This window comes from Lolium perenne, chromosome 6 (genome assembly GCF_019359855.2).
Source record: "Lolium perenne isolate Kyuss_39 chromosome 6, Kyuss_2.0, whole genome shotgun sequence".
NCBI classification, from domain to species: Eukaryota; Viridiplantae; Streptophyta; class Magnoliopsida; order Poales; family Poaceae; genus Lolium; species Lolium perenne.
Genome location: NC_067249.2, coordinates 255,587,885 through 255,600,921, shown reverse-complemented (window position 1 = coordinate 255,600,921; position 13,037 = coordinate 255,587,885). Strand labels below are relative to the sequence as shown.

The 13,037-nt window shown below is 46.0% G+C and overlaps 1 protein-coding gene across 1 annotated transcript; it reads left to right on the top strand.

The window, feature by feature from the left end:
• The first annotated feature begins 10,584 nt into the window (after positions 1-10,584).
• On the top strand, positions 10,585-12,757 carry LOC127305255 (vesicle-associated membrane protein 711). Its single transcript, XM_051335658.2, has 4 exons — positions 10,585-10,949; positions 11,570-11,760; positions 12,025-12,188; positions 12,416-12,757. The coding sequence occupies exons 1-4, from the start codon at positions 10,712-10,714 to the stop codon at positions 12,504-12,506; spliced, it is 684 nt and encodes a 227-aa protein (XP_051191618.1). The 5' UTR covers positions 10,585-10,711; the 3' UTR covers positions 12,507-12,757.
• The last annotated feature ends 280 nt before the right edge of the window (positions 12,758-13,037 follow it).

Genomic DNA, 13,037 nt, shown 5'->3' with positions numbered 1-13,037 from the left:
TTTTTAGATTTGAACGAATTTAAATTTGAACATTTTTTGGATTTGAAAATTTTAGATATGAACATTTCAAAATCTGAACGAATTTAAATTTGATTTTTTTAGATTAATAAAATTTTCAAATTTAAACAATTTTCAGATTTAAACATTTATTTGAACTATATAAAAATATATAAGAAAACAAATTAGCTAAACCTTAGTAAAGGTCAGCAGCGCACCACTACTGTGAAAGTATAGCTTCAGCTGCGAGTTAAATGATGGGGGAAAAAATCTTCCAATTACATTATTAACATTTTTTTAGCATTGGTTGGGGAGAAGGTTACATATACATGGCATTCTTGATGAGCCTACTGCGCTTTCGAAACATATTATCAGTCTACAAACATATCGCCTGCAAAAAATCTCAATGGCATCTCTATAAGGAAAAGTACCTTCAGAAATTATTAATTTCAATCGTCCAATTAATATAAGTATGATGGAAAAATTCTCAGTTTTTTTATGGAACAAAAGTATCAGATCCATTTGCCAGTAGACAAACATTTGAAACTGCTAGTAGAACAAAAATAACAACTCACTACGGAACAATACATTGTTATTATCAGAACAAGTAGGGGAATTTAATAGAAAAAATTTGGTTGTTGGCCAAAAGAAAACAACCAATTTTCAAGTTTGAAGTTTGAAGTTTATATTTTTCTTTTTCGAAAATAAGATTGAAACCCTGGCGTCTGCATCAAGTTGATGCACAATACTTTTTTTTAATAAAATTGATGCACTTCTTCCGTAGCAGCACCTTAATGAAGGCAAACATGCTAACTGAGTTTGACATCTAGTAAACTGGTGGTCGAGGGGAAAGGTTTGACCAAGAAAAGAGCAAACGCTGACCAAGCACAAAACCGCGTCAGCAGAGTGAACCGGCCTAGCTGCGTGATTCGTCCAGCAGATAATAATTAGCTTGTCTTGTATCTATGTGAAGTTCATGTACACGTTTTTACATCACTATATTGTATCAGCTTCAATTCGAAGTAAGCTGGCAATGATTGATTAGTGATTACTCAACCTAATTATCACTGTTTGTTAAAAGGACATGCTAAAGTATTTGATAATTGTTAACTGTCATCAGCAATCCTGCTCATCCAAGAAACAAGAGCTTGTTAAACGGAGTCGGTTAGGAGCGGAGCACGATCCTTACCTCAGCTAACCAACTTGTATCTAGATAGCTCTCTAGTTAGTTAGGTCAGTGTAAATCCTAACAACATGTAATCCGTATATCTAAGAGCTATCACCGTCCCCTTGAGAGGCACGGCACAATTCAATCTATGTTGTTTTACATGATACCGGAGCCTCTCGCACCTTGATCATCGATGGCTCCGTCTAACACATCTTCCTGTACCCTAGCCTCCGATCAATATCTCGCAAGTGCTTGGCACCACGATCACAATCATGCTCGACCAGGATAACTACCTAGTACTTTGGAGGGCTCAAGCTCTCCCTGCCTTGTACAACTACAACATGCAATCCGTATATCTAAGAGCTATCGCCGCCTCCTTGAGAGGCACGGCACAATTCAATCTATGTTGTTTTACATGGTATCGGAGCCTCTCGCACTTTGATCATCGATGGCTCCGTCAAACACATCTTCCTCTACCTCAGCTCCGATCAATATCTCGCTAGTGCTTGGCACCACGATCACAATCAAGCTCGACCAGGATAACTACCTAGTACTTTGGAGGGCTCAATCTCTCCCTGCCTTGTACAACTACGACCTGTACGGCTTTGTGGGTGGAACCACGTAAGCCCCGCCGAAGAAGATTCCTGCGATGGAAGGGCATCTATTGGGGTGAAAATGAAACGGATTATTTCCGACCGACCGGAGGCTTACGGAAGATGAAAACGAATTCGATTGGATAGTTGACGGATACAATCATGGATACATGTGGTAGTAAAGGGACACACAAAAAATATGGTTTTACTTATACCTATTTGTATTCAAAGATATACCGTATTTTACTTTTATATCTGGATAATATCTGCCAAAATATCCATCAACTAATACATCAATATAAAATTGCATACGGATACTGAGATGACTAGTTGAATGCCCGTGCGTTGCTACGGTCTCTCAATTTCTTGTCAGGCACATATATATATATGATCTACGTAGCAAAACAATTGCTGACATGGAGGATATAGAAATGAAAAGAAAATCTATATTTGGTTTACTTGAAGTGCCAGGGCTTGCTCTTGATCTTCATCACTGGAATCTAAAAGTTACATACCCATTTCATCGCTAGGAAATTTGTAGGTTTGTCCATGACGCATCCTCCTTGTCTCTAACTCCAGCGCGCCCAATTCCTCCTCTATGCACTCCCCCTTCGAGTATTTTGGCCCGCTAAGTTGCCCTCAGGACGCGTGAGTGTGATGAAAGCATGAAATTAATTATCAGACATTGACGGGATAAAGTTGTTAAAATAAGCACAATTCCAGTTTGCCATGTGCATGTAGACCAGCAAAATAATTGTGTGGCTCTTTTCCACATGGATTATAAAGTAAAACAAAAAGTTACTGTTCAGCCCTACAAATGGTGTAGACATGAGAGATACCACAGTTAACGAAATTAGTCTATAGGAAACCTAACAAAACAACTTAAATAATGTACAGTACATCATTTTCTTCGCCGTCCGCTGATCATGGAGTTTTGAGTGGGTACCTTCATCATCCTCCAAGGTATTGTTCAGCGCGCCCCGAGCGGGATAGCGACCGCCAGCTTATCCATTCATGCAATTAGTTTTAAGGTGGTGGTAGGGACCATGACATCAAAGAAAAGGTGCTTCCGACGGCCGATAACCAGGAGCCCTCGTCCGTCCAGCCATCCAGCAGAGCAGCACCATCAGGTAGAGCGAGTTGGTGAGAGCACACAAACAGATTTCTCCTATGTCGTAGCATCATTCCTAACTCTCTCCTCTTAGCTTTTGTTCATGTGACCCCCCTTCCCCCCGAGACTCTCCCATATATCCATATCTCTCCCAATTTCTAAATCCCCTAGAGAGGAGGCCCTGGAGCCAATGTCAGTTCTCTCCGTGAGCGCGCGGTATCAGTGACCAGCTCCTCGGTACATCCCCGCCGCCATTCTTGCTCCACAGCGAGCTCCTCCCGCTCGTACCGTCCTGTTGGCCACGGCCATCGCCGTCGCCCCACCTTGGTCGCCCCCGTCGTCCATGTGAGTTGAACATAAATCTTAGAAGGCAAGATATTTTATCTGCAACCGTCTGTGGATAACTTAGTTCCAACGATTCGAGGATATACTATCTGTAATGGCGGTGCTCTAAGGTGGAGTAAAGATGCAAATTGTTTTATGTGCAACCCAAAATTTGTTGAAAGCAGTTGTATTAAATAACCAGGAAATTCAAGCTACAGAGTCGAGACGATAAAAAAATGTTTAACCTACAAAAAGTGATGGTATATTTTCCAGCACAGGTTCTGCGGATCAATCCTTGGGGACGGTGTTTGTGGAGCGTGCCGAGTCGGAACAGACGACCTCCTGAATCTTGCATGGCGTTGAGCTGCGGCATGCAGGCCGTTTCATGTGCGTGGGATTGCAGGGAGGCGGCGGTGTCGTTGGTGAGAACAGAGAAGGAGAGTAGACGACGGTGATACTCTGCGCCTCCAGGCCGTCCGCCCGGGGAGAGGGCGACATTAGGTTCGGGCCAGGGCAGAATGCACCCTCCCCCTCGAGAGGAAGGCGGCCTGTTGGTGGAAGCGATCCATCTCACATGACATTGTCGGCATCGAGGACCGGCCCGCAGTGGGAGGGACTCGGCGAGATGGATGGTGAGGCAGCCGCGTGATTGGATCAACATGGAGATGAGCAATAACATTAAGATGTCGTGACTCTTGAGATTTGTTCTGGGAAGTGATATATACACGAAAAGGAATAGTATCGATTCCAATTTAAATATTTAATTTAATACATTTAATACTCCGTCCCTTCTTAATATTTAAGGATAAAGTGCACGGCGATGAAGGAGTCAATACCTTTCAATAATGCCCATGCTTGCACAGATTTGTAAGAGATCAAATTCATGCATACGAACGTTGTAGTGCAGCAGCTCCTCCTGCAAACCCATGGTAGCATGCATGCGCATGTTTCTCCTATTGTTCGCGTTTCTTCAGTAATCGTCCCATACCTTTGCTTGGTGCCGCCACTCTCACCCAGCACGTAAGGTCGCTGCCCGCAGCAACATGCCGGCTATTGTGCTCTTCCAGCACCATGGGCACGCCGTCGCGCTTGTCCTGGACATGAAGGCCATCTTGCTCGTTCAGCACCACAGAGAGGCTGTCGCGCGCTCGCCCAGCACAGGAAGTCCGGCGCCCACACCATGCTGGACGCCATGTTTGTCTAGAAACACACGGACGCCTCCGTGCTCGCGCAACACAGGATGGTCGCCGCTAAGTCGCCGCCCACGCTATGTTGGATGTCGCACGCGCCACCATCACCGGAACGCGACCCCGCTCGCCCTGCACGGCGCCGCCGCCCGCAGCACTACTCCTGGTCAGTCCCTGCTCCACTGCGCGCACAGCTTGGCCGGTCGACGACATGGAGACCGCCGCCCACACCATGAACACCGCTAATACCACAGAGGCCGCCGCCAACACCATCATACTCGGTTCAGATTTTCTCGGGAGAGATGGGAAATATCAAGAGAAGCTGTTGAGTTGGGGAAGATGGAACAATGTCGGCGTGAGAAATTCTAAATTCTTTTTCATCTACACGGTGAGAGAGGCATAGTAATTTGCTACTATGAAATTGAAGGAGCAGCAGCTGCTCGGTTAATTGATGGCGATATTTGAGGGAGGGTTAGTTTATGGAGTTTAGCCAGGAAGGCAAGTAATTGATGGACATATGGAAACGTCCGGAGATCACGTCCCAATTTAATTCAGATCCGTTGTTAGCCGGGAAGGCAAAGATTGTATGCAACTTTCTTTTGTCGAGCGGGGGCTGAGCTGAACAAGGCAAAATGTCTGGATGGTGTTAGATTGTTGAGATTAGATTAAACGGTTCAGATGCTTCCAATGACGACCATCAAAGTGCGTTGAGTGTCAAACGACCAACTCCCATTTAATAGTAAAGATTTTCTTGTATGCAAAACATTGATGGGAACAGCGGGGGCGACTCGAGCGTGGGAGAGAGTCGAGGCTGAAGGTCAGATTTTGTGAGAAGCACGAAAGTGACCAGGGGTAGTTTCCTTCTTTTCCATTGCATGTTCGGTTTGACCATCTAGCATTGACCCGGTTGGGTCTGGTTGGATTAGGGCAAACTATGTTTTTTTATAACCTGGTGTTCACATCGACATAAAATCATTCAAACCGTGATCATTGTTGATTTAGGAAGTCAGGTCTACTTTGAACAAAAAAAATTCTAGGAAGGAAAGTCAACTTTACGTAAAGTTAAAGAACAAAAAGTGAACTTTCTTCATGTAAAAAAGGAAAACGTTTTGGATCCGGCGACCGATCGCGCGCCAGCGATCGGTCGTCCTGGCTCGCTCCCGAATTGGCTTATATGGGCCTGCTTTTTTTGGCCCAACAATGATTTCGCTGCAAAACACATGAGTGAGATGATGAACTATTGTTGTAAACAACCAGTAATTTTTGTAGGATTTGTTGTTAACAATTGTTGTAAAGAGACAACATTTTTATTTTTTTGTTGATGCTAATAACCAAGTGATTTTTTATTTGTTGTAACCATTTGTGACTTTGGATAAAATAGTAGGTGATTTTGTTGTAATTCAATATGTAGCAAATTAATTGTTGCTTCACCACTTTGCAGTGTGTTGTGGGTATACTTCATGGGTGTACCATCGACAGTGCCTAGATCCGGCAAGCCCGGGTGGCCCATAGATGGCGATGTGGCGTGTGGCCCGTCGGGCGGCCCAGTTGCTGTTGATCCTAAAGGATGAAGTCCAGCCCAGGATAGGGAAGCCGGATCCCAACCGACCATCGGAGGAAGTCGGATCCGTGAAGGTCCATGTGGAACCCGGATCCGTGAAGGTCCATGTGGAACCCGGATCCATGGAGGCCAGGAGTAACCCGGATCCATGGAGGCCCAGGAGTAACCCGGATCCATGGAGCCCCAGGAGTAACCCGGATCCATGGAGGCCCAGGAGTAACCCGGATCCATGGAGGCCCAGGAGTAACCCGGATCCATGGAGGCCCATGAGCAACCCGGATCCGGTACGACGTGTATGGAAGGCGGATCCGTGACGTGCACGGCAAGATATTGTACCGTAGCTAGGTTATCTGTAATCCGGCTAGGACTCTCCATGTAAACCCTAGATCCGTGCGCCTTTATAAGCCGGATCCCGGGAGCCCTAGAGGCACAACCACAACTCATTGTAACAACGCGAAAGCGCCCAGATAATTCCAGACAAGCAGCAGTAGGCCCTGTCATCGTGCAGGTGTTCCGAAGCTGGGTAACTCGCGTACCACCGTCCCGTGTGCACTCCGCCCTATGGCCCCTACTTCTTCTCCCCCTCGTGAGGATCCCTCCTCCGAGGTACCGTCGATTAGGCAACGACAGTTGGCGCCCACCGTGGGGCCTGTGGCGTCTGGAGGCCGGAACCGGGAGGGTTCTGCCATGGGAAGCTACGACGACACCATCGCTGTGGGGCGCGTCCTCTACGCCGGAAATCTGCCGATCGTCCCTCCGGATGAGTGTTGGATTCCGGCTAGGGCAAACCCCGTCAAGCTCTCCATCATCCCAATTGGCGGCATACACATCTTCATCGGCGAAACCGTTGATTTCGACGGAAACGCACTGGTAAGTAATGTAGCTACGACCGCCGCCGAGCAGGACGCAGCTGCAAAGATCCGATCCGAGTCGCTGGAGCTTTCCACAGAAGAATCCGCCTTAGACCCGGAAATTTCAAATTCTGGTTTTGGTAGCCGGATCCGCGCCTACGTTTTTGGTAGTCGGATCCGCACCTATGTTTCTGGTTGCCGGATCCGCGCCTACGTTTTTGGTAGTCGGATCCGCACCTATGTTTTTGGTTGCCGGATCCGCGCCTACGTTTTTGGTAGTCGGATCCGCGCCTACGTTTTTGGTAGTCGGATCCGCACCTATGTTTTTGGTTGCCGGATTCGCGCCTACGTTTTTGGTAGTCGGATCCGCGCCTACGTTTTTGGTAGTCGGATCCGCACCTATTTTTTGTAGCCGGATCCATACCAAAATTTTGGTAGGTGGATCCGCACCTATTTTTTGTAGCCGGATCCATGCCAAAATTTTGGTAGGTGGATCCACACCTAAATTTTGGTAGGTGGATCCGCACCTACAGGACCACTGCGACAATCAATCTCGCACCGGCTCGTCGGAACGCCGAAGAAAAACCGCCACGACCGACGTTGACTCCGCTCCAAACAGCTAAGTCCCTATTTATATTTCATATTTTAAAATTTTATGATCATGAGATTAAGATTGGTTCACTCATATCCTGAGTCTTTTACCGCTTTCACTGTTGGTCATATCTTTCCCACGATTTGCCTCGCGCTCGTGAAAAACTTTGTACTGTTTTTGCCGCTTAAGGCTCCAGTACGCTGCAAAATTTCCGCCTTCGGGCGTTAGCTTGAGTTTTCTGGCCTACACGTTTTCTGTTGTTTTATGTGTGGATTCCTTAGTAGTGACATCTCGGTACTTAAAGCCGGCCTCTGTTTCTGAGGTTCTTGATTGTTTCGCTATTAAGCGCTATCGCCTCAGCAGATGTTCTGTGTTTAAAGTTTGCCGTCTCGCGAAAAGTCAAGCATATAAACCAGAAGAACGGATAAACCAGCACTTGCTTAAAACATATAAATTACATTAACTGTTCAAGATAGTCGAGTTTTTTCCACCTTGACAGTTTTATGTTGTTCAACTGCTGCATAGTTTCAGCTTTAAAACATTTGTTCAAAGGCCGTTTTTGTTCCGCTTACATTTGTTCGTTGAACATGATCAAAGAAACAATTTAATACAAATATGTTTTTATGTTTATGTATCAGGTACATGACACTTGGACGTACAACAGTCCTCGATTTAAGGTGTTTTCAAGCAGATCTAGCATCGCGCGAAGCCCCAGGTGAAGCTAGCCGGATCCAATGAGAGAAGGTTAGGCGGATCCATGGCGTGCACAGCTGGAGAAGCAGCTTGAGTCTTGATTCCGCTATGCTTAGCTGGAACCAACCCTCGGGGGCTGCGGTTTGATCTTAGGTGAAAAGTGTGTTTCTTTTCGGTATCAGTGCTGGAAATTTCCGCCTAGATGCTTGGGATTTATGCTATTCCTAAGTCACATATAAAGATAAAGCTACTCTAAGAGCACCAAGCCGGATTTTCAAGAAAATTCACCTTGGCGCTCGGGGGCTACATCGATGAAGTTCTCTGAGTAACAAGCCGGAAAATTTCCACCTTGACGCTTGGGGGGTAAGTTTCTGAGCATCGAGTCTCCTTGGAGCAAGCCGGCTCAACGCTCGGGGGCTAACTAGCCGGATCCGCACCTATATATTTGGTAGCCGGATCCGCAATTATATTTTGGTAGCCGGATCCGCACCTATATATTTGGTAGCCGGATCTGCAACTAATTTTTGGTAGCCGGATCCGCACCTAATTTTTGGTAGTCGGATCCGCACCTCAACTTACTGCTCAAATCACGCGAAAATGGCGCCAAGATAGGCGGAACCGTTTGAATCTTTTAAGGTTCCGGGTAACGGCGTGAAGATAAGCAAATTCTTGTCCGCAAGCAGGGGAGTAACCCGGAGACATGTTATGTACTGTCGATGGATGAAGTCCCGCAGGATGAGGGTTTTTTCCGACTGAAAGTTGGGAAAGAAGAAAATATGAAGTTAGAGCTCTTCAAGTTTCTCCGCGTTACCAATATTGCCGGAGACCATGATGGACTAGTGAGGCGGAAACAGCAGGTGAAACTCGGAGAACTCTGGGGGCTACTGTTGTGGGTATACTTCATGGGTGTACCATCGACAGTGCCTAGATCCGGCAAGCCCGGGTGGCCCATAGATGGCGATGTGGCGTGTGGCCCGTCGGGCGGCCCAGTTGCTGTTGATCCTAAAGGATGAAGTCCAGCCCAGGATAGGGAAGCCGGATCCCAACCGACCATCGGAGGAAGTCGGATCCGTGAAGGTCCATGTGGAACCCGGATCCGTGAAGGTCCATGTGGAACCCGGATCCATGGAGGCCAGGAGTAACCCGGATCCATGGAGGCCCAGGAGTAACCCGGATCCATGGAGGCCCAGGAGTAACCCGGATCCATGGAGGCCCATGAGGAACCCGGATCCGGTACGACGTGTATGGAAGGCGGATCCGTGACGTGCACGGCAAGATATTGTACCGTAGCTAGGTTATCTGTAATCCGGCTAGGACTCTCCATGTAAACCCTAGATCCGTGCGCCTTTATAAGCCGGATCCCGGGAGCCCTAGAGGCACAACCACAACTCATTGTAACAACGCGAAAGCGCCCAGATAATTCCAGACAAGCAGCAGTAGGCCCTGTCATCGTGCAGGTGTTCCGAAGCTGGGTAACTCGCGTACCACCGTCCCGTGTGCACTCCGCCCTATGGCCCCTACTTCTTCTCCCCCTCGTGAGGATCCCTCCTCCGAGGTACCGTCGATTAGGCAACGACACAGTGTTTGCAAATATATAGACTTTTTTTTGTTGTAATCGATTAACACCCTTTGTAAATATAGTTTGCGACTTTTGTTGTAATTCAATCTGTAGCAAATTAAATGTCGCTTGACCACTTTGCATCATTTTGCAAACATATTGATTTTTTATTGTAATCATTTGTGACTTTTTGTAAAAAAAAGTTGGTGACTTTTGTTGTAATTCAATATGTAACAAATTAATGTTTTCTTCTATTGTTTTGCAAACATATGGATTTTTGTTGTAATAGTCTCCGGTTTTTGTTAATAATAATGGCTACTTTTGTTGTAAATTGATCTCCAACAAAACAATTTGTTGGTTTAACAACTTTATTGTGATATTATTTTTAAAAAATGTTGCGACTTTTTGTTGTAATAGTATATATTTTTTGTACGCGGAGAGAGGATTTTTATTGTAATACTCTGCACATTAGGGGTGCTCTGTCGTTTTAAAGTGGAGTATCTTACTACGGGTTGGTTTCCAAAAAAGGAGGGTGGCAAATGTAAAACTACATTTAAACTATTATCTAAAAAATACTATAGTACTACGGGTTGATTCTTCAGAAACCAGGGGCTATAATGTAAACTTCCTAATGCGATTGATTCTGGACGTTCGATGGCGATCCGATGGTGCGGAGGACAACCGATTTTGGGGTCACGATCCGGCGACCGACGCCCAGCGTTCGCCTTTAAAAAAGGTTAACTTATGACAAGAGATAAAAAGTAGTACTCCCTATGCCAAAATGTAGTGCGTATTAGGTTTTTTCAAAGTCAATCATGTCAACTTTAACCAAGTTTTTCCCTCAAAAAAAAAACTTTAAACAAGTTTATATTAAAAAAAAACTAGATCATGCATGTGCATCGATCATGGCGCTCCATTACTAGTTGTACGTATCGCGGCGAGGTGCCCCGTCAAACGAAACCAAACCAAACCAGGTCCGCCCCTCTCCTCTCGATTTTCTCCCCCTCGTTCGGGAGGAAGGAGAGGGACGGCGGAAGGAGAGCGATCGGGCCGGCCGGAGATCGACCGATCGATCGATGGGGAAGATCCAGTACGCGGTGGTGGCGCGGGGCGCGGCGGTGCTGGCGGAGCACGGCGGCGCGGGAGGCACGGCCTCCAACGCGGGGGCCGTCGCGCGGCAGATCCTTGAGCGCCTCCACGCCAATGGCGCCAACGACGACTGCCACGTCTCCTACACCCAGGGCCTCTACGTCTTCCACGTCAGGCGCGCCGACGGCCTCACCACGCTCTGCATGACCGACGACGCCGCCGGACGTAAGTTTTACTGCACATCCTAGTACATTGCACGATCGCGCGCCGCGCTAATTGACTGATCGTCTCGATCGCCGCCGTTTCTCGTGATGTTCCCTGCCTGCCTACCTTGAACTGCAATGCCGTGCGGGTGACTTTCTTCGTAAAGTCGAGGCGAGGCGGCCGGATCTGGAGGAATAGAATGCGGCCATGCGGGTAGGATAAGAACAGATGGGCAGGCCATGTGCAGATGGAGTGTCAATGCGGAATTGCTCCATGCGGGTCTGCCACTTGTTTCACAATGCTTAGTTCGGTTATAGATGGAGCAGCATTTTCAAAAAAATTGATTTTTCTGAATTTTGATCGAGTAGCTTTGGATTGCTTTTCTACAAATTTGTCACCAATTTTACATTGCACTCGAGCATTGGGCCTAAAAACTATTTACAGTTGACAAAAATAATTTACACCACTTATTCTTTGCCATTGAACAGATGGTGCAAAAGGATTAATTAGCCCCTCTTGTTCTTGACACGATATTGACTCTCACTATTCAGTGCTACCACAGTTAGCAATTGTATGGTTTAATAGCCCGGCATTCGCAATTATTTCTTTCGGTGATAACTCTGCTATCTGCCATGTCGCAGGACGGATTCCTTTCGCGTTTCTTGAAGATATCCATGGAAAATTCGTCAAGACGTACGGTCGTGCAGCTCTTACTGCTCTTCCATACGCTATGAATGAAGAGTTCTCGAGGGTTTTGAGTAAGCAAATGGATTACTTCTCAAATGACCCAAACGCCGATAGCATAAATCGCATGAAGGGTGAAATGGATCAGGTATTCTGCCTTGTGTTATCTCTGTTACGCGTAACTTAACTTTTAGTCCACTTGGTATTTAGCTATGATCCCCATCTAGTTTAGGTAGGATTATAGGTCAATTAGTACATTTGTCAAGAGTCAATGCTCTGGTTTAAAGATGTGGAATTGTCTCCCCTTGTTGAAGTCCTTATTCTTGCCAAGTTCTGCATCTATATTTAATTGGCCTCAACTATTACTCTTATAACTCAGAGTTTGATTGTTTGAATTGTTGTTCCGTTGCAGGTTCGGAGTGTTATGATCGACAACATTGACAAAGTACTCGAGAGAGGTGATCGTTTGGAATTGTTGGTTGACAAGACCGCAACTATGCAAGGGAACACGATGCGATTCAAAAGGCAAGCTCGACGTTTCAGAAACACCGTCTGGTGGAGAAATGTCAAGCTCACGTAAGCAAATGCCCTTTAGAGTAGTTTTTTACTCTCGCGTTTCGATTATGGTTTTTCACTTTCACACCTTCATGCCGAAACTATTAATGAGTTATTGTACATGGACATAGATTAATATAGTACTGTCACAGTGTCACTCTTTAATTAATCTACAAAGTTGATATCCACTTTAGCTTTTTATAGTAAGAATTTACCTCACACACATTATCTTCTTACCCTCTTTGCAGAGTTGCGTTGATATTCATCCTCCTGGCGATAATATACATCGTGCTCGCCTTCATGTGCCACGGCTTCACCCTACCCTCCTGCGTTCGGTAAATCTTGTCCTACCTTCCGGCAGCGACAAGCGCCAGTTCTCTTCATGATGTGTCCATAAATGTCCATACGAGGCTACGTTCTGTTTTCCTATCCTGAAAATGTTCCAGGTTCCCTGTAAGAGCAGCTCCATTGTTGCTGTTTCTCTTGTGTATAAAATGGAAAAGATTGCATTCGGTGGTAGTTTTGTTTCGAGACTCATGAGTGTCATACCATTATTGTTGGATAAATAACTTGAAACAAAGGTCCATTCATTTGGTGCTTGCAAAGGCATTGGGAAACACTCACATCATGCAATAAGACTAGATTGCTCCATATGGATGATTCAATCCGCGAAAAAACTGACACACCATTTAGAAGGCGTTTGTTTCATAAGGAAACTCAAACATAAAATGAATCAAATGACACCACAAACCAGATCATTAATCGATCAAATCTGGCTGCAATTATCTACCCAAACAAACAATTCCCCAGTCATGGGTGAGTGGAGAGATATTTGTAATCGCAAATTGGCAATCCAGTTACGCTACAGAA

What these genes read in the sequence shown, in the direction of transcription:
- LOC127305255 (XM_051335658.2), top strand. Translation starts at nt 10,712, where the DNA reads ATGGGGAAGATCCAGTACGCGGTGGTGGCGCGGGGCGCGGCGGTGCTG. An exon ending in GACCGACGACGCCGCCGGAC is followed by an intron (nt 10,950 to 11,569) that starts GTAAGTTTTACT and finishes GCCATGTCGCAG; the next exon opens with GACGGATTCCTTTCGCGTTT. An exon ending in TGAAGGGTGAAATGGATCAG is followed by an intron (nt 11,761 to 12,024) that starts GTATTCTGCCTT and finishes GTTCCGTTGCAG; the next exon opens with GTTCGGAGTGTTATGATCGA.